Source organism: Camelina sativa, chromosome 1 (genome assembly GCF_000633955.1).
Source record: "Camelina sativa cultivar DH55 chromosome 1, Cs, whole genome shotgun sequence".
Taxonomy (NCBI): Eukaryota; Viridiplantae; Streptophyta; class Magnoliopsida; order Brassicales; family Brassicaceae; genus Camelina; species Camelina sativa.
This window is the reverse complement of record NC_025685.1, coordinates 20937697-20960314: the sequence shown is the minus strand read 5'-3', so window position 1 is coordinate 20960314 and position 22618 is coordinate 20937697. Positions and strand designations below refer to the sequence as shown.

At 37.6% G+C, this 22618-nt stretch overlaps 2 protein-coding genes across 2 annotated transcripts in view; both read right to left on the bottom strand.

Annotated features, from left to right (window-relative positions):
• LOC104700116 (36.4 kDa proline-rich protein-like) lies at positions 12727 to 14165 on the bottom strand. Its single transcript, XM_010415589.2, has 2 exons — positions 13301 to 14165; positions 12727 to 12926 (listed from the first exon to the last, which is right to left on the bottom strand). The coding sequence occupies exon 1, from the start codon at positions 14139 to 14141 to the stop codon at positions 13323 to 13325; it is 819 nt and encodes a 272-aa protein (XP_010413891.1). The 5' UTR covers positions 14142 to 14165; the 3' UTR covers positions 12727 to 12926; positions 13301 to 13322.
• LOC104700109 overlaps positions 20506 to 22618 on the bottom strand; it is a gene marked incomplete in the record, with an annotated part of 3044 nt that continues 931 nt past the window's right edge. The window contains 2 exon segments of the mRNA XM_019229027.1: positions 20506 to 21066; positions 21342 to 21503. Of these exon segments, the coding sequence (XP_019084572.1) occupies positions 20656 to 21066; positions 21342 to 21503 (573 nt within the window).

The window sequence follows — 22618 nt, the reverse complement described above, 5'->3', positions numbered from 1 at the left end:
AAAACCCCGATCTCCTTGGTGCGAGGCTGAGAGATCCGATCTTTTTTGGTGCGAGGCTGAAAGATCAAACCGGTATATCAAGAGTCTTTCCGCAACTCTTGTGCGACCATTCATTCCACCATCCTTATTCTTGAGGCTTCGTCGTCTTTAGAATCAAGGTGTCTCTATCAACCAACTCGAAGGTGTCGAATCCTTGGGAGGATCATATCAATGATCGATAAAATTGGTGAAAGAACAAAGGAAGGAAAAAGAAAGTAATGGCTATGGAAAAATGGTGCGTGGGACGTAAGACGGACCATGGGAACGGAATGGCCGTGTACCAGTCAGACGGACGATGTACCACAGACGACGGACGGATTGGACGTACAGGATAGGAGGTCCAAAGAGAGCCGAGAAATACCGATGGCATGGACAAGAGGTCCAAAGAGAGCCGAGAGATACCAGAGTCACGGACAGGAGGACCAAGGACTGCCGAGGAAGTAGACTTGCGGACGAGTGAGTTGTCTTTGCGGACAGGTGTATGAAACATATCTTCTTTTTGTGGTGTGGGTATGTAGGTGGAATGCAAGGTGGAAGAGGTTTCAATTCTATTATGCAGTTGTAGTATAAGAGATGTTAATCCATAAAGTGTGTGATGTGCATGCAATCAGAATGTGAACAGTAATCCAAGTTAAGCCAAGTATGAAAGTGGCTTTGGTAAAACAGTTTGAAATTAAATGCAGAAAGGAAAATGCTTGAAATAGAAATTCAATGCAAGTAAGCAATGCTGAAATTAAACTAAAAGAAGTAAAAGCAATAGATAAAACAGTAAAGATGCAGAATTAAAATGGAACAGAAAATAAAGGAACAACTTGAAGGTGCTCGATCAAGCACTCGACCGTGTGAATGGTCGAGTGACTAGGTCAAGTGGGTTTTGACGAAGAACAGATGCAATCTTGACAAACTTAAACTAAGACAAATGCAATGAAACAGGAAGATATGCGATAAGTAAACAATCAAATGGTTAAGAAGGCTTCTAGAGATGGATTCATGGGCTAGTGTTCAGGCTGTAGCTATCTAAACTGTTCAACAAATCTCAATCTAACATGAGCTATCTCTAGACAATGATCTTAATGACTCACTAATCCACTCTCATGACAGAAGTGATCAAGTTACAGTAACATCCTAACCCAACACCCATTGGTGAAACCATACTGAACAGGCTTTAAACACCAGACCATTACTTGTCAAAAACCACCTTGTGCAACCAATCTCATGAGACAAGCATGGTGATCTCCAGTATTGGTTTTATCTAACAACCTAGACATTGGTGTGATGCTAGGAAGCTTAAGATCTGCTCTTACCCTCTCAGATATAAGAACAGCTTAGAGCATACCCAACCCAGAAGAGATATTTAAACAAGCAAGCTTAACCATTCCAGACTACCACAGCCCTAAACCAGCCTAATCCATCTCCAGAATCCTAAATCACAACTCAGATGAATAAGACATGATGATGATGAACATAAACCTAGAAAATGATGAAACTAGCATGATAAGCAAGATGAAATGATGAACAACAACTTAATATAAAGAAGCAAACTCAGATTCTCAATACAGTGGAAGTTATGGAACTTACAAAGTACAGAAATCTGAGAGAAAACAGTAAATAAAAGGTGCAAATCAGTAAATAAATCCTAAAAACCCTTAAGGGGTAAGAACTAGGTTTTTTGGTGGCTACAGAGACTTTTTTACATAAAAGAGGACTTTTTGCGGCCATGGGGTACAAAGAGTATATATAGAGGGGGAAGGAAGCCCTAATTTGGCTACCAGACAAAATAGCATGGCAGCTCGATGTACTCGACCTGATGTGGTCGAGTGCCCTTGGTCGAGTGGGTTTCCTTCTGCTTCCCACCAGTCGAGTCTTGAGTTCCACACGGTCGAGTGTCTCCCATCCAAACGGTCGAGTGTCTCCCATCCAAACGGTCGAGTGCTCTATGTTTTGTTGGTTTTCTTCTTGATTCATCTCCTATTCACTCCATTGATTGCACTCTCCTCATCCCAGATGCTATTTCCATGCTTCTTGAGTCTAATTCACCTGTTTAAACAAGGAAATGCAAATGCAATGCAAATCCTACTCTACTGCACAAACAGTCCTTAACTTATATGAAAGTGACAAGATAGGCTGATAAAACATGTAAAAGATGTAAATAAACAGTGGTTAAACATGGTAAAATATATACATATCAATGTACTTGGGACGCAAGAGAGACGCGAGAAGTCGAGGAAGTGGAAGAGTCTCTGGATGGGGGAGAGATGCCACATATTGACAGATTAAGCCTTCTCCACCAGCGTTTGAGATGCACGCGCGCATGGGGGAGAGTGCATGCAAATTTTTTGACACTTGTCAAACCAAAATTGCCACTTGATAGAGCTTGAAGTCGAGTGAAGGGGCTGTAAATACTCCTCTTTGGCTTCTCATTTACGACATTCACTCTCTCAAAATACCAAATCTTTGCCAAATTTTTTCTCTGAAGTCTTTTAGAGAGAAAATCTCTTGATTTCGAGTGAGGCAGAGGAAAAGAAGATCTCAGCGGTGAGAAGAGCTAAAGATCAAGGGGAGGTTCTGTCAGATTGGCGTGGTGAGGTGGAGTTCTAATTAAGCCGAAGATCTTCAAAGCTAAGGTGAGTTGTGGTTTTAAGGGGATGGGAGCTGTGTGAGCTCTCTAGCTCTTGCATCGGCCCTTGTTGCTGTCATTGAGTGTTGCATGTAGTTTTTGCATGTAGATCTATAGATTGCATGTAGACTAAGGGGGATTTGAAGCATTCTTGGGGGAGAATGGCTTGATCTTATACTAGATGCAAGTGTGAAATGCCTTGCATGCTAGATCTAATGATTTTAAAACTTGAAATTGGGTGATAAATAATTTTAGAACCTCTTGGAAGTGTGAAATGCCTTGCATGATGGATTTCTACATTTTTATGAGTTTTCCAAGGGTAGAAATATTTTTTTAAAATCACATGCATGTGTGAAATGCCTTGCATGTGTGAAATGCCTTGCATGTTGAGTTTTAGAGTGGAAATAATTTTAAAAATCTCATGCAAGTGTAGAATGCCTTGCATGATCGATTTTGGGAATTTTGGGGTTGAGAAATGCATGTTAAAAATTATAATTTAATTTTGCATAATTTTTAGGGAGGTTAAACTCTTAGATCTGATGGGAGATCTGTCTAGGAAAAAGGAGAACCAAAGGAATTCAACATTTCCACTTCCATTAACCACTCATTTCGTGAACTAGTATATCATAAAAGATATGTTAATGAATCTCATATACCTGTAACAGATTCTACACTCCTTTCGTCAGTAAAGTTGGCTTTGCGGCAGCTTGTTTTCTCCTTGTAGCATGCCAATGTGTCAACATATTCTGAACCGCTTCTAATAACTCTACAATGGGGTATGCTCTAGCAGGATTCAGTACTTTGTTAAAGGATTCTGCAATGATGCTCGTAGTGAAGTTGTACCTATCACCATGAAAGTGTGCCCTGCTCCACTTGGATACATCTGCACGCTGCAAGTAAGCATGCAGTTGCGGATTCGCTTCTTGAATTTGCTGGAAGGTTTTTTCGAAATCAACTATTCGGTATGCTGCAGCTGCTTTTTTAACAAGACGGAATGTTTCCATCCCACTAAATCTCTGAATAATATTCTTGTGAAGATGATAAGTGCAGATTCCACGACTTGCCAGGGGGTATACTTTACCGATAGCTTTACCAATAGATTTATGCCGGTCAGATATCAGTGCCCTTATATCTTCACATAGATAAAGCCCCTATATCAACACCACAAATTATATTACAGTTTCTTATTAAATTTACCTCCATGACGACAACCCCTACACCTATTATAACTAATTCATAAACACTTATACAAATCATGGAATTATATTGTACCCCCATACACATTAAAAAGACTGCATTGTAAGTATTAATGTCTCCCACTTGTACACCATAGCGGAGGTTGAGTGCTTCCCCGACAAGATTTGGCACAACAGAAACTCCTACACCACCAACATAATCCTTGTATAAATGACCTAGGATTGGTGGTGTAGCATTACGGCTACGGCTTACCGTGCCATAACAGAGCATGTATGTTCACGAGAATATTTGCGAATATGCAGCGCCGACGAATCCCCAATTGTTGAAGCTCGTAGTCTCCATTTACAACCTTTTACCCAACACTCTACGATTAGCAAAGTAGACGTTGATGCACGAACATTGCAATCATATTTTTCTAATAAGCTCAGCAATCTAAGTCTTGCCACCAAAGTAGCTTTGCTATCAAACTTATTCCCTACAGCTATATCACCACCTCCATTTTCTATTTTGCAAACCTGCTTCTCAATTGCATCAATTTCGGAGTTAGTGTTGCAGGTACAGAGATTTGATTCTTTGTTACACACCTTTTCCTCTCTACAACACCCACCACCACGTTCGTCGTCCAATGATTCCTCTCCTACTTCTGGGGCGAAATTGAAGTACAGCCGATAGTCTTCATCCCCTGAACTTGCACCATCGCTATCGTCCCATTAATCAAACCTACTATTCTCCTCGTCATCTGCTTCTTCGTCTCCTACATCCTTTCATAGATTATATTCACCGTCTCCATTCCGACCCTCGTACTCTTCATCTTTCTTTCTCATTTCCTCTGCCTCTTCTACAAAATCCTCTACAACGACTTCAGGCGTTTTTGGTTTAGGCTCTGTGTTGTTCGGTTCACCAGATTTCTCTTTAATTTGAACACATAGCCGGACGGGTTCACCTCTGCACTGTATGAGATAATTTTGAAACAGCCTACCATTCGAAACAATCACCGGTGGCATATCGCATCCACTTTTTTAAAATCTCTCTAACATATAGCTAAGTTGTATTCCAGAAGTTCCTTCACAGAGACCAAAGTCATCGAACACCATAGCAGTAAAGTCTTCAAACTTGGTTTCTTTATCAAAATTAATATTAATGCACCCTTTGTTAATATCAACATCAAACAACCATCGCTTTGTGTCTACCCTCCACCTCTCACAGACAAAAACGATATCTTGCTCTTGCATTTGTGTACCCAGAGGAAGGATTTCAGAAACTGAGTAGGAAAAACATGTTTGCTCCAGGAGAAGAACAGAACACAAATGATTTCTCTGCCCCAACTATAAGACTATCGCAACTCTATATTGCCTTTGCAAGCTCAAACTAATTCGTAGTATTCTGGTAAGACTTACAACTGTCACAAATGCCTACTTAATCTATCACAAATTATAAGTCTACCAGTACACTATTACAACTATTTCAAAAAACATTGTAAGTATACCAAAAATATTTGTTAAGGACTAAGTCTGTCAAATATATCTGTTGCAACGGGTCTTTATTCTATCATAAATATCTTCCCTTCCTTTTAAGTCTATCGATCTACCCGCTCAAAAAATAAGTCTATCATCAAAGGCAATTCCTCTACCAACTTAATCTACCGCCATCATATATCTATCTCATTAATCTACCTTTAACTTAAGTGTACCATCACTAAAACTAAATATACCAATTAAATCTAACGTACCCCTTCACTTTGCCATCTTAATATACCAACTATATCTACCATCTTTATGTACCATCAAACAACCAGTAGAATTTCTTCTAGTTCCCAATGTTTTTTTTTCTTTTAATGGCATTATTCGTAATTGCGTTTTTTTCAACACTAGTTTCACGGCTACAAAGGGTACAAAAGTTATTCTAGTAATTTCTAACAATTTTTTACTAAACAAGTAATAAAAAAATATTTTAGTAATATTATAGTAACTCTCCCAAAAAAAAATTTCAAATATAGATCGCTTCCTAAAGAAATAAAAAAAAAATTAACACGCATGTTAATTGAGAAAGAAATAATCTAAACATGCTATTGAGATTGTCATTGTTTCCGAAAATCTGAAATCAAATAAGAAATAAGAATCTAAAAAATCAACAATAGCTCTAACACAATAACTCAGATTCTACCTTAACAACCACATCACAATTGTCTTCATGCATTGTTGACGAAGATCATTACACCATCTACTATGGACCACATTTTGAAATCTTTATCCAAAAAACTCTTCTCCACAACAAGTTTAACCTCCCATAAACGTCCAATACACTCTTTGCAAATTGGAAGAAGGGAAATTATAACTTTTTGAAAGGGAGAGACATGATCTTCAAGTTCCTCATAGGAAGATAAACACACACTTATTCACTATGGATCACATGGGGAACTCTTTATTAAAAAAACATTTCTACCACCCTCACAACAATGTTAATCTCAATTAGGTTTCCAATTAGATATTCAAAACCCACTCACGATTAAAAATGTAATGGGTTAATTTAAGAACTTAAAGTCATATGTTCGTATATGAACTCAAAGACAAAATGGATACACAATAACGTAGGGATAATTGCAATGTTCGGTCATGTTCATCAAATTTATAGTTCAGTGAATTGGAAATTTGAATTCATATATATCATCATGATTGTACCCAATGTTCAAATTATGTATAACTTAAAATTATATGTGAGGATTTAATCATGATCACCATCTCAAACGTATTAGGGTTATAGTCTATAGAGGAACAAAAAAAAAATAACACGCCTACGAAATATATTCATGCCTATATTCAAAACTCAAAGGGAAAACAACATTCATTAAAAGTATATTTTTTAAGAACATAGATATTTTTAACTATATTATTTCATTATGATTTTAAAAAAACTTCTTCTACGTTCAAATATTTCACATGTGAAACGTAAGTTTTCTTACACTTAATATATATATATATATATGTATATATATATTATTACAGATCTTGGTTGTCAAAAACGGATTTTGGATCACATATAATAATTTTATGCATCATAGAATCAAATTATCTCGCACATAGTGCAAGTTGTTACTTAATAAATCAATAATGGATTGTATGTTTTTTTTTTTTTTTAATTTATCGAGATATTAATCATTAGCTGTCTGCCCAGTAACAAATGGTGTAGCTCACGCTGTCTCGCTGATTAAGGGGGATCAGTCGGAGAAAGCTTCTGTTATGAGTTATAATGGAGCAGTCATGGCTGAGGGGAGGAGAAATACGGGTTAGGCTGGGCCTTTCAGGGGAAGTAGTGGACACCAGTATGGTGGTCGACGGTCTCGACCTGAATACGGATTGGGAGAGTCGTCGAGGCAGAAGGATTTTTCCAAGGGAGTCTCCAATCCGGGTATGCAAGATCAAAGAGGGAGGAATGGGTGGGGCAGCCTCGTCAACTTCAGGTTTCTGCGTTGCACTTGGTTTCAGAGGAGGTGAGGGAGCCAATTTTTGAGCAAAGAAAGCACCGGCAGGTCAAGAAGTCTCTATTCCAGGAGACTGAGGACCCAACGGTTGTTCAGGTTACTCAGGTCCAGGTTCCAATGGAGCAGGATGTTCAAGTTTCTAGTCCCCTTGAAGAGGGTCAGATTCTCGATGGTACAGAGGGTTTTGAGGAGAATGTTGTTTCCACTGTTGGGATGACAGAAACTGCTGGGGCATTGGGGGGAATTTCTTTGGACACAGTTGAGGCGGATAGGGTTCAGGACGAGAGCTCTGTCTTTGATTTGCGAGAGGAAATGGGGGAGGCCTCGTTAGTGGAGGAGAAGATCGCTGAGGATTCCGAAAGCTTGGAACAGGTAGGTTTGGCTGGGAACTCTTTGGAATCGGACACTGCTGATGCGGTTTTACATGATCCGGATACTGTTAGTGGGGGTGGTACGGTGGTCAAGATCATAGAAGATGCTGATGGGTAGACATCTGGTGTGCCAGAAGAGGGCTCTGTTTTAGAGGAAACTGAGAGTGATCAGTTGCTAATGGAGACCGATGGTGCAAAGATTGTGAGTGAGGGCATTATCCCTCCCAATGATGAGACGGGGGTTCCAAACACAGGGGAGATAGGTGATAAAGGAAAGAAGGGGAAGGGGTTTTTGGTTCTTAGAGGGGACTCTACGAAAAAGAGGAATGCTAACATGCTTTTGTCTCCACGTCGACGTCCTCCGCCATATGGTCTGGAGGCTAGGGTAAGCGGTGTTGCTACTAAGACCCAGGAAGGGATAAAAGTTGGTCCTGGTGGGGCCAAGCCACCAAAACCAAATATCAGTAAATGAATATCCTAAGTTGGAATTGTCAAGGTCTTGGTAATAAGGCCACCATTGGTCATCTCAGAGATTTATGGAAGACACATCGGCCAGATTTTTTATTTCTTATGGAAACAAAACAATCCTTTTCTCATTTTGGAACAATTTGTTGGCCATTTTGGCTATAAAAATTTAAAAACAGTGGAACCTGTTGGTTGTAGTGGTGGTTTTGCATTATTTTATAATAAAGATGATTTTAATATTTCAATTTTATTGGCCACAAACCGAATCATTGATATTGAAGCGGTACATAATGACAAAGTTTTTAATATAACATTTATCTATGGAGACCCAATACCCAAAAATTGGGATATGGTCTGGGAAAGGTTATTGAGGATAAGTATTTTGAGATCAACACCTTGGCTGGTTGTTGGCGATTTTAATGAGTTAACAGGGAATCATGAAAAACGAGGGGGTAAAGTTAGACACGCGGCATCTTTCCGTTCATTTAACAGGATGATCCAGGATTGCGGTCTCTTGGAATTTTCTTATCTTGGTGATTACTTGTCATGGCGGGACTGGCGTGATAAGAAACCAATTCGGTGTAGGTTGGATCGGGCCTTAGGTACGGAGGATTGGCATGATCAGTTTCCGGATACGGTAACATAATAATTGCCTATGATCACTTCGGATCATAAACCTCTGGTGGTTAGTATTGGGGTCAAACGGCCGCGTGGTCGTCGGTGTTTTATGTTCGATAGGCATTGGATTGGTAAACCGGGTTTGATGAGAGCTATTTCCGAGGGTTGGGGAGCTGATGGCGATCAGGATACTCCTACTTTGGTGGCAAAAATAGGAAATTGTAGACGAGCAATATCTTAGTGGAGGAAGGCGCAGGTTCCTTTAGGGGGGGAGATGACAGAGGATCTTAAACGACAGTTGGAGGTGGCCCAGGCGGATGATGCGGTGGGTCCGGAAGTGCTTTCGGAATTAACTTCCCGATTGCGTGAGGCTTACAGGGAGGAAGAGATTTATTGGTATCAAAAAAGTCGGCATCGGTGAATGCGAGTGGGGGATAAAAATACAAGGTATTTTCACGCACAAAAAAGCAGCGGAGGGCGCGGAATCGAATATTTGGTTTGTTTGATAGGAATAATAAATGGTCTACGAAGGAGGACGCTATTTGTAATACTGCTGTATCTTATTTTGAAGACATGTTTACTTCGATCTCTCCTGATTCCTTTGAGGAGGCGTTAAGGGAGGTCGAAATGGTAATAACGGATGAGGTCAATGAGCTTTTAACAGCTCCAGTGATAGAGGCGGAGGTTCGTGAGGTTTTGTTTATGAGGCACTCGGATAAGGCGCCGGGCCCAGATGGGATGACCGCCTTGTTTTTTCAGAAGGCTTGGGCAGTTGTCAAAGCTGACCTTGTTTCCATGGTTAATCGGTTTTTTGAGGAAGGGGTTTTTGATAAGAGTTTAAATCGAACGCATATCTGCCTTATTCCCAAGGTGGCCAAGCCGACCCGGATGGCGGAGTTACGTCCGATTAGTCTTTGTAATGTGGGGTACAAGATCATCTCCCAGATTTTGTGTCAACGGCTCAAGTTGGTGTTACCTAATCTCATATCGGAGACTCAATCTGCCTTTGTGCCAGGTCGGCTGATCTTGGATAACATTTTCATTGCTCAAGAGATGTTTCATGGTCTAAGGACCAACCCGTCTTGTAAAGGGAAGTATATGGCACTTAAAATAGACATGAGCAAAGCATATGATAGGGTGGAGTGGGGTTTCGGTTGAGTAAAAGGTTCTACTGAATGGTCAACCTAATGGTTTGATTATTCCTGAGCGAGGACTGTGTCAGGGTGATCCTTTATCTCCCTATCTGTTTATTCTCTGTACGGAAGTCCTCATTGCCAATATTCGGAAGGCGGAGAGTGAAAAAAAGATAATAGGGATTAAGGTGGCTAATAAATGTCCGCCAATTACGCATCTATTGTTTGCGGATGATAGCCTCTTTTTCTATAAGGTTACCAAGGATCATTGTGGGGTTATCTTGGACATTTTAAAGCAATATGAGGCGGCCTCTGGGCATCAAATTAATTTTGATAAGTCTTCAATTCAATTTGGACACAAGGTTGATGAGGACGTAAAACGTGAGGTGCAGGAGGTGCTGGGAATATCAAATTTGGGCGGGATGGGTTCGTATTTAGGGATACCTGAGAGTTTAGGAGGGTCTAAAACGAAAGTTTTCTCTTTTGTTCGGGATCGCTTACAGAGTCGTACAAATGGTTGGACAGCGAAGCAACTTTCCAGAGGAGGGAAGGAAGTCATGATAAANGATTAAGGTGGCTAATAAATGTCCGCCAATTACGCATCTATTGTTTGCGGATGATAGCCTCTTTTTCTATAAGGTTACCAAGGATCATTGTGGGGTTATCTTGGACATTTTAAAGCAATATGAGGCGGCCTCTGGGCATCAAATTAATTTTGATAAGTCTTCAATTCAATTTGGACACAAGGTTGATGAGGACGTAAAACGTGAGGTGCAGGAGGTGCTGGGAATATCAAATTTGGGCGGGATGGGTTCGTATTTAGGGATACCTGAGAGTTTAGGAGGGTCTAAAACGAAAGTTTTCTCTTTTGTTCGGGATCGCTTACAGAGTTGTACAAATGGTTGGACAGCGAAGCAACTTTCCATAGGAGGGAAGGAAGTCATGATAAAATCAGTGTTTTCGGTACCGACTTTTGTCATGTCCTGTTTTCGTTTACCAAAAACAGTCACGTCTAAATTGACAAGTGCTGTGGCAAATTTTTGGTGGAGTTCGAGACAGTCTGGGGGGATGCATTGGTTTGCCTGGGAGAAGTTATGTGCGAGCAAGCAGTTGGGTGGCTTGGGTTTTAGAAACGTAGATAATTTTAACACTACTTTATTGGCTAAACAATTGTGGCGACTAATTGAGGCACCTGATTCCCTTTTTGCTCGGGTTTTTAAGGGCAGGTATTATAGGAATTCAAACCCTATGGATCCTATACATTCTTATTCTCCATCCTATGGGTGGCGGAGTATCGTATCAGCTAGATCTTTGGTAAACAAAGGACTTATTATACGGGTTGGCTTTGGAGATTTCATTTCTATATGGACGGATCCTTGGATACCAGCTCAATTCCCAAGACCAGCTATGAGTAAGGGACCTTCTTAGGACCCTTTGTTAAAAATTTCACATCTTATTGATCGCCAAACTAATTCATGGCGAATGGACATGCTCCTTGAGCATTTCACTCCGGAGAATGCTGTTTTGATCAGGGAATTACCTTTGGGTAGTTCTCAGATAGCTGACTCACTAGGTTGGCACTTTACAAAGTCCGGAAAGTATTCGGTCAAATCAGGGTATGATGCGGAACGTTCGGCAAAACAGAGCTGTCAAGTGTCTTGTTTTGGGCCGGACATTTATCCGCTCCAAGCAGGTGTTTGGCGAGTGGCGTGTCCACCAAAAATAAAACATTCTATGTGGCAAGTCTTATCTGGGTGTATATCGGTTTCGGCGAACCTGAAGAGGTGGGGCATTGCCTGTGCTCGATGTGGGGCTGACGAGGAAATGGTAAACCACGCTATTTTCCGGTGTCCGCCAGCTCGACAGGCATGGGCTTTAGCTCAGGTGCCGGTCGGACCGGTTTCATTTCCTACAGATTCTCTGTATGCTAATGTGGATCATTTCTTGGGTTCAGCTAATCCGGGTGCTCAGGTTGCGGCTTTCCCATGGATTATGTGGTATATATGGAGGGCGAGGAATGCTCGTGTTTTTGATAATATTATGAATAACGCTGAGAATGTTGTACGATTAGCGATAGGGGAGGCTTCTACATGGTTACAGGTTCAAGCAGAGGAGGATGGTGCGGATATATCACCGAATCCTAGTGCACCTAGCACTCGAGGAACAGAGCGCGTAGGGTCCCTGTCTAATGACTTCTCCGGTTATAGGTGTTTTGTTGATGGATCTCGGAAAGCGGGAGACGCATTTGCGGGTGCTGGTTGGGTGTGTTCAGCCGCTACGGAGGTTTCGCCGATGAAGGGAGCCACCAACTTCCGTCAGAGTCTTTCCCCATTGCATGCAGAAGTCGAAGCCTTTGTTTGGGCTATGAGGTGCATGATTGGTCATGATCATTGAGAAGTGGCTTTTTATACTGACTCCTCAGACTTGGTGAAGATGGTGTCTTCCCCTCAGGACTGGCTGGCTTTCAAGACCTATCTCGATGACATCAAGATGGACAAGGAGGAGTTTTCTTCTTTCTCTTTATTTCTTATTTCTGGAAATGCTAATGTAATTGCGGACTATTTGGCACACTAAGCGCGTACATCGCCGCATCATGTTTTGTTTGTAAATGATTTTCCTTCGCATTGGCTCACATGAGCTGAAAAAAAGAAAACTAATTGAACCAAAAATAATAATTGGGAATTAAATTAATATGTTGATTTATTTAAGTAGTAATTTTTTTTTTTTTTTTTCAACCAAACATTAATCAAATTAAAAAATAACGTAGTAATTTAAGTAGTAATTTATAAAGGTCATACTCACGTCAAATAAATAAATAAAAAATATTTCAAATCATTTAATAGATAGAGAAGAATCATTTGTCTAGAAACACACACATTAATTGTTGATACAAGCAGAGGGAACGATATATAGAGGAAAGAATCAACGGGATATGATATGATTTGATAAACCAACAAAGGAAATATTGTAGCTCTGCTTTTCTCTTCTCACTTCTTTCTCCAAACTATCTGCGTAACCAAAAAAAATCAAATAAATTTTGGTCATGAATTCTACTTATAGGTACTAGGACACTTGCAAGCGCATTAACTGAAGCTGTATAAAATGCATACCCAAAAAAAAAAGGAAAAAAAAAAGTGATTTTTTTTTCTTTTCATATAAAGTGATTTGTTGTTCAAACATGGACATTTATAAATTTGTTGTTCATAATAATGTTGAATTCCAACCTACATTATCTCAACGATAACATTTTCTAATTTCAAAGAGGTATAAAAAAGGGTGTATGATAAAGCCATATTCATCGATATGACTCGACACGTTTGTGTAAGTCATACCGACATTTTAAATTCCAAGTTTTAATAAAAACGAGAGGGAAACAGCATACCCTTCAAGTGAAGTGAGCTTTATCATATGGAACAAGTGTAGCCTGGAGGTGGATTTTTGCCACAGGTAAGAAGAATCTGAAGAGCAACAGGGACGTAGAGTTTGAGGTCAAGAGCATTGATCTTAAGAGTAGTGCAGAGACAAGCGGCAGCTTCCACTTCAACCAGGCCTTTAAGTAACGGACAGCATTTGTTAACAGTTGGATCCCCAAGCCCTATCTTTACTAAACCACCCAATAACTCAACGCAGGCACCCAACTTTAGAGTGTTTATTGGACATGTCGCCTTCCCACTCTTTGGGGGTGGAGGACAATCCCCGCCTCCTGGGGCCGGTGGCTTTGTCCCGGGTGGGAGAATGGGACCAACAATTGGCAAAGGTGGCAGTGGCAGCTTGGGGCCTACCACCGGAGGAATGGGTAGCCCTGAAACAGGAGGAATGGGTAGCCCTGACACCGGAGGAATGGGTAGCCCTGAAACAGGAGGAATGGGTAGCCCTGACACCGGAGGAACGGGCAGCTTTGGGACAGGTAGCTTGGGGGGTAGCGAAGGGACAGTTATAGGGGGAACCGGTATTTTTGGGACAGGTAGCTTTGGGACGGTCACAGGAGGAACAGGTAGCCCTGACACCGGAGGAATGGGTAGCCCTGACACCGGAGGAACGGGTAGCTTTGGGACGGTTACTGGAGGAACTGGTAGCTTTGGAACGTGTACTGGGGGTTTAACGGAGGGCTTTCCGCCCTTCTGGGGGTTGCAAGAGCCGCATGAGAGGGAATGTTGGGGAAAACAGATAATGAAAATGAGAAAGAGGTAGAGAGAGAGAGATGAGAGTTTGATAGAGTCCATGTTAAGTTAGAGTGGATGGAGGAACTATACGAAAGAGTATATGAATATATAGAGAATGAATGGGAAGAAAGGATCACGTGAAGATGGGGGCTACTTCTGCAATAAGAAGAGACGTCCCAAAATAAGCATGGTTGGCAATTATCATAAGAATACAAGGTTCCCTTCATGACCCATCGCTATATCTCATCACATGTCCCCCAATTTTTTTCACTCCTTTTGTAATTGCCTCTTTGTCTTCGGTTAATTACAATTTTTAACAAAGGTAACTTCAGTTTTAACACTGTACAATCTTTGTTCCTCCTAACCAATACATTTGTACATTTAACTAGTACGAAATGTAATGAATCAAATTAGCGAGACATTACAATGACTAGGACATTATGATTTAAAATTCCAAAGGTGAGTACGTTGTTGATATCATCAATCTTAATAATATTTATATAAAGTAAAAACACTATCGGAAAAACTAGAAAATTGAGTAACATTTGGTTTTCGGGCTTTTGTGTGTGTGTGTGTGTGTTCCTAAGCATCTCCACAAGTCGATCGAATGTTAAGGACCCATAGAGAAGACGGATAAGGCTATTCGAAATAATGGTGTGGCTTTCGAGCGAGGACCGTGGGATACTCAAGTTGGAATGCACCATGAAAGGGTTTTAGGTTAGGGAATAAGAGCATGAGTTGAAATGTGGTTACTCTAAGAAATCAGCATAGCAGCTAGCACAATCTTGGATAAGATAATAAGCATTTTTTTATGAACTATCTTCATCCAAATGGTCCAACTAGAATCATCCAAATTTCTGACTAAAACTTTAAAACTCATTCAGATGATTCATGTGAATGATTCTGGATGATGCTCTTTTTTTGACAAAAACGAACAACACCTGAATGATTCATTCAGATGGTCCATCCAAATGAATAAACGAACAAAGCCTTACTATTTGAATTTCATAGATTGTTAATTTACTAATAATAGAGGATTGAGGGAGTAAGAAACAATTAAAGATGGCAAGGACCAGTACATGGCCAACGACAGTCGGACAAAAATAAACGAAATACTTTAACCGTGGTTTCATATACGAATCTATATTAACATTTTGGGAAAATCACGTTTTAAACCTTCAAAACTAACTTTAAAATGAGTAGCACTTTAGCGAAATCATTTTAAAAGTTTATAGTGTTAGTGAAAATATCTCAAGGTTTAAAGTGCTACTCAAGGTCATTTTTAAGTACAATTTGTGTTATACTCTCTTTTTTTTTTAAGATTTCAATAAATAATTCTTTGTTGTTTGAATAAATATTAAAATTTGTATGAAATATTTGTAATAAAATCTAATCGAGAATGTTAACCACAATATCTTACTTTCTTTAAGTACGATTTTTATGTAAATATTTATACATAATCACAATTCAATAACCAAACTTTTTTGTCAATTGCAAAAATATATACTGATTAAAAGTTGGAGCTATAAGCTCCTTAAGGCATTCGCTGATTAACATTTTAAAAATTTCTAGAATTTTCTATATAAAGATTTTTAAAACGACCAATCAAAATCAGACAGCTCCATATTTAACATTTTTGAAATTTATGTAAAATTTCTATTTGAAAATTCACAGAAATAACTGTATAAACAACATCCCACATCGACTAGAAATTTTGTAGGCAATGACTAAGAATTATTATAAATAAGACTAATATGATTCTAACTACAAGTGTCTAAATTTAAGCTTGATTTATCAAGCGTCTAAATTTTAAAATTTTAAAATTTTGTAATTAACAAAACTTTTAAAAGTTCAAAAATATTATAAATATTTAAACTTTATAGAATGTTTAAAAATATTATGAATACTCCCATAGAAAGCTTAAAATATTAAAAATATTTAAACTCTATCAAAAGTTGAAGTATCATTAATATTTTACTATAAAAAATTAAAATGTTAGAAATATTTAAACTACATCTAAATTTTAAAATATCATAATATTTAAACTCTATAAAAAAAATTCAGTATTATTAAATATTATATAATTGATTTTTTAGTATCTTGAAAATATCTTATTTATCTATTTTCGTGCTTTACATCTCTTATGAGCTGTAAAACATGTTTTTTGTATGGCTTGATAGGTGATTTAATATTGTTTTAGTAAAAAATTTTATTTTTGGGTCCAAGGAAGAAGGATTACCTTGCGAGACCTTGATTTGATATTGTTTGAGTTAATTTTTGAGGTTTAAAGAAAAATGATGGACGAAAAACACATTGTTATTAGCTATACATGTGTTCATATTACTTTCTTTGCAAGTACTTTGCAATTTTGTAGTATTAAAGATTTTGGTTCGAGAAGTTTCAATAAACGAAGTAAGTATACAGATGAAATGATCAATAATCGAGTGTGTGTGATGACTATGCTGATCCATGAAATTTTATGAAAAAGAGGCAATGATTTTGATTTTTGAAGTTTGATGGGTTAACAAATTATGTGGTAGTGTAAAAAAAATGGTTTTAAATGATTATTCAGTGGAGTCCAATTGATTCGACCTCGCAGATTCTTCTCTTTTAAGGAAAACTAAAAGAGAAGATCCCCCTAGCGGCGCAAAAATCAAGCCACAACCACCGACTGGTCCCGCCGATCTATCATTCATCAGAGATACCCCTAGCGGCGCAAAAATCTCTGCAAGTTCCTTGGCTTCCGCTTGGGAAATTAGGTTTCCTTCTAATAGGCCTCATTTTTGTCGGCCCACTATGCTCACCAATAGCAGAGCCTACATCCTTTAAATCCAGGTCCAAAGCCTCTAAACTTTTGCTAAACCCACTTCCACGGTTTATACGCTATTGTGTCCGTAAGTGCGTACAACATGTGCATCCTCTATCGATAACCCTGGTTTGGGTCAGCTATTTTCTTCGCTTGCAAATCATGGATCGAAGCAATTCATCGTTGAACTCTGTATATCAAAGATTACGACATCGGGGATTGTCGCGTCTAGTCTCTAGCCACACCGAGGGATTGAGGAAGGACGGCATTATGACCTTGGTTCCATGGAACGATGGTTACCATCACCTCCCCAGTCTCTTGCCTTCATACCCCAGGATCACCAAGCCTAGTCTTGTTCCATCTCTAACCCACGGGGTCGTCTCCCACTCAATTGTTGCTCCAACTCCAAATCCATGTAAGTCTAGATTACGTACTCTGTGGTATCCATTTGAGAAGTAATTCATCATTATTGCTTTGGCTTTGCTTTAATTCCCCGAGAATCATGGTGGTAGTTTCTTGTTTGGCTTTGTTGTTTGAACCCCCGTGCTTTGTCTACAACTTAGGCCTGAACAATGTCAACCTACATCCTACGGCAACCCTAGCGAAACCTCAGAGCACTCTAACCCCTGCTCGACCTAGTGTCAAGCCTCTACTTCATGTAGATCTTCTCAATCCCGCGAGAAGCTTAGCTTTGACCACTTCGTTAACGCCAATTCGTCTAATGACTATGGCTATCTCCTCTTCTATCGATTTGATCATTGAAGAGCTTGTCGACAATCTTGATATCACATGTACCAAGTTTCTTCAAGAAATTGGCTCAAAGCTTTCAAGAACCTATTGCTGATTAATCCTATCTTTGCTTTATCTTCTTCTTGTTTTGGCATTGGGGAATGCCCTCTTATCTTGTATTTTAATTAATGCTTGTATGAACCTTAACTCTCTTGAGTAATGAAATGAAAGTGGTTTGACAAAAAAAAATGATTATTCAGTGGAGGAATGTAAGGAAGCTGACGAGGAAAAGGAAGAAGAAGAGTATAACCAAGAACTGGACGATAAAAATAATGATAACAATTATCATAAAAATTTGACAATGAAATTGAAGAGAAATAATATGAAGAATAAAAAACAGTGGAAAAAAAACAAAAACATAGATGGGGGCGGTCAATTAAATATGAGAAAATGAGATTAGTTCATGATTATAAAAATGTTTTGTGTGTCTAGGGTCAAATGAAATGGTTTAGGATATACAAGGTCACCAGTTCCATCTTGCCTGGTTCATGATTCTTTTGATCAGATTTGATTTTTTAGCACAACTGATTTTTATGTTTTTTAAAAATTGTGTATAAAAGTTTTGCCTTAGTAGTAACTCAAAGTTTTTTATAAAATTTGCCTTAGTCGTAACTCAAAGTTTTTTATACATTTTAGTATAATATTTCATAACTCTCATCAATCATATATAAAATAAACCCACACTTCGTATATATAACATTACATCATCTATATTACAAATTAAAGAAACTTAATCAACTCTAATAAAGAATCATAAAAAGTTACATACATATAAAAGAAAAAATATTTTGTATTGTACAACAGGTTAAATCCTAGCTATATTAAAAATTTGTAACAAATAACATAAAATATAATACTTTGACACAAATTTGGTAATTAATTGCTAGATTGACAATCCATTATGTCTAATTACTAGAATTCACATTTTTTATATAGAAAGACTGAAAACCCACAAAAATGTTATTTCAATTAAAAAATGAAAAACAAAAAAACTGTAATGTCTCAAAATATGATTTAAAACTATGATTAATGAAAAATATAATATATAAAAATAGAATGTTTAAGTATATCTTAAAAATTAGATTCATAAAATAAAAATATGATTTAAAAATATAATGTACAAAAATAATATTCAAAACTTTTTTTATAAACATATTATGTATAAAATATGATGTTTTAAAACATATATTTTAATAAGTTTGATAATAAAATATAGCTAAAAATAATATTATGATTTATGGAAAATATATTATTATGTATAAAAATAGTTAATTATATGATTTTTAAGTTTTTTCTTTTTAAATATAATTTTGAAAAATTTTAATGTATAAAAATGATATTTAGAAATATTATTCAAAAATATGATTTTTAAAAATATTATGCATAAAAATAAAATTTGAAAAAAATATAGCTTAAAACAAATATGTTGTCATTATACTTACCTTGTACATCTAATAAATATGTTATCAAGCATCAGATTTTTTAAAGCAAAAACAAAATCTGTCATAATGTAAACATATATGTCATTTGTTATGGTTTTCACATAGGTCATTTTAGAAAATTTTCAAAAACGTTAATAAATTTGTTATTAAACAGCAGATTTTTATTAACTTAAAAAATCTGTTGTAACTTATATCCAATATACTTGAGAGGTAAAGAAGACAGATAAAAGAAGCAAGACTGACATGAGAAATTTTGGAATACTCTTTCTGTTGTTTGGTGATGATCTTGTTACGTAGTGTCATAAAAGAAAAGAACATGTGTGCGTGGACCATCTCCTTCTTTTTTAATTTCTTCAAACTTCTTATTTCACCACTCTATTCCCTTTTTTACCATATCTAGTTATCTGCAAAAAGTCCGGATTGACCATTTAATGAACGAGTACCACTCATAAACTCTCCGTATCAATCTAACTAACAATAAAGAAGTGTGAATTACATCTAAATAACCATAAGCTTTTCTTAAATTAAACTATGGTTATTTTTCGCCAAAAGAAAAAAGAAAACTTGATTGGGGTGTTGTTTACTTATTTTTGTAAATAACTTGATATATTATTAGATAATATGGTAGTTGGAGAAAACCACAATATGTTATCCAAATAAACAGTGAATAATGCGGTACCGTATCGTTTATCAAATGAATAATGATACTTTGTTAACATGAATCAAAAGCTATACTTTCTCCGTTTTAAATATAAAATGTTTTAGCTAAAAGCACGCATAATAAGGAATGTCTACTCTTAAAAAGTTAAACCAATCAAAAGCAAGACTACATAAAACAACTAAAATAAAAATAAAAAATTAATTTTAAAGTTATCTAAAAAGTTGAAAACATCTTATATTATGAAACAAACTAAAACTTCTAAAACATCTAATATTTTGAAATGGAGGGAGTACAAGATAATTTATTTTCCTCCTCGGGACGGATAGGAATCGGGTAACATGTATCAGTCCAACAAGAGCCAGTGGTCAGTGCATATGGCCGGTCGTAAATTCCAAATGACAGATGGATGACTCATTAATTCGTAACTTTTGTCAGCTGCGATGTATGCTAATGACGCATGAGGTGCTATATTTTTTGTTTTAATGGCTTAGATTCTTCCACCACATCCAGTGGCCGGCCACTCGTTAATCTCTTACAGCCTAAAATGAGTTATGATCCACTGCTTCTTTCTACTTGTAGATAGATAGACCTGTTTTTTCTGGGGTTGTGATTTGTGGACACTGATCAACAATCCATATCCCCGTGATAATGTCTGAAATGAAGTTATATATGTAAAGCCGATAAGTAGGACAGCATTTTCCTATTCTAACTCTAGACATCATCAAGTAGCCAATTAATTCATTACTAAAATGTGCTACGTTTACGTTCAATAGTCGTAACTTTACAGCAAGGATTCCGAAGTTGATTACTAAAATGTGCTACGTTTACGTTCAATAGTCGTAACTTTACAGTAATATCCAATTTCTACCTTCAACATTAATCAGAATCGCCAATCGGAAGCCAGTCACTGGAATCACCTTCGGAATCCTTGCTGTTTCCAACTTGACTCCTGCTGAGCTGAACCCAGCTTGAACCGCTTGCGTTTGATGCTGGTCTTTTCAGTTTACTCCTGTTGGAACATGGCTTCCCCGATAGATCGTCTACATCTAGATCACTGAAGGAGATTACCTCTTCATCTCTGAAACTCCTCCGTCTTTCTTCAGATGATTCATCACTTATCTCTCTCTGTTCCATTTTCAGAGTCTCTATCTTGTCCATGACTCCCTCCACGGTTTCTGTTGTCCTACTGCTACCTTCTACAGGAGTTTCCTGACCAACAGACCTCTTGCTTGACCCTGCCTCTTTCTTTTGCAGCTTTAGTAAAAGTTGATCCCTTGTTTCAAATACCTGTGCCGCGCAATATAGTTATCAACGATTCAGAAAATGGTACCATAGCAATACGCAAAAAAATGCAGAGCAAATAAAAAGACAAGAACCGTCCAATTTCAAAAGCATCAGACAAATTTTTTTGCGTTTACCGTTTCTAAACTTGTTCTTAGTTTAATCTGTAAAAGAAGTAATTATATCGTAGCCTTGTATTTCATCTTGAGACGTTCACGAATTAAATTATAGAATCAGATACTGAACATTCTGCAAGATGCATGTCTAGTATAAAGACTTACCTTGCAGGTTGCTAAGAGTTCAAAATCATGTCCATTCAGTCTCGGCATCAGCAAAATAAAATAAATCAGCCAGAAGTGTTCATCATCCATGTAAGTGCTAACTTCATTCTTCACAGCTACAAGGCCAGGAACCAGATGTTCAATGGCTGATGCATGTGCCCTCTGNTGTACTACTACTATTAGTTTCTCTTTTACTGGGAAAGTGGAGCAAATTAGATGCGAAATTGGTGAAATTTCCACGAATCTCAGCCAGNATCTGCAATGTGGACATCAAAAGTTAGAGAGAAGCTTCAGGATAGTTCAGTAGGCAAATCACAAATACCCCCAATCTTTTTCTCCTGGAAGTACTTAGGCAGTATTTTGCCAAGCAAACCAAGCGTATTTACTAGGTTGTGCAGCAAGAAGATATTGCTCTTTCCTTTAACTGCATCGAAAATATTTTCAACCTAATGAAGCCTCTGTACTAGGTTGTACAAAATGAATATATATTTTTGGAAATAAGAAGTAAAGAATCGAAGTTGCATATGGATATGTTCTATATGATCCACAGAAAGTAATAGGAGGCATGAGATCCTATAGATCTGGGATTGAAGAAGTATATCCCAAGAGAAGACTGCTGAACTGGACAAGCCTAATCTTAATCCCTCTAGAGATCCATCTAATGAACAGGGGAGTCTACAACCAAAATCAATTGTAGAAACAATCAAAATCCTATTTGAAAAGGTCTAGAAAATTACACAACAAGAGAGAAAGACCGCAGGACAATCATGTTTGGCAACTGAAAAATGTCAACTATATTATTTTAAAGCACAATCATGTTTCTCCAGTAAGTGCTTCGACAATATATCCAAGCTAACCAAGATTATATACTGGGTTGTACAGACGGAAGATATGCGATTGGAAATTAAAAAAAAAAAAAACATCAAAGATTTCAGCTCCGAGACAAAAGTGCCAAATGGAAATGACCCGAGCTTGGAGAAATATATCCCAAGAGGAGACTGTTGGACGATCTATCCTAAATCTGTAAAACCCTAGGAACTCCCTTAAAAATAATGGAGACTACAACCAACCAAACAATATTTTCCTAACAAACACACGACACTGTAAGTAATCATAACCAAGCTAACCAAGGCTATACACAGAACAATGAATCTGAAACAAAATGGCATAAAAAAATGTAATCCAGAGATAATGGAGAAGCTAGAGATCCTAAAGACCAGGGCTTAGACTTCTGTAACCAATAATCACAATCAATCTTTTCCAAAAAAAAAAAAAAA

Bases quoted from the DNA above. Each gene is read 5' to 3' on its own strand.
- LOC104700116 (XM_010415589.2), bottom strand. From the start codon at position 14,141: ATGGACTCTATCAAACTCTCATCTCTCTCTCTCTACCTCTTTCTCATT.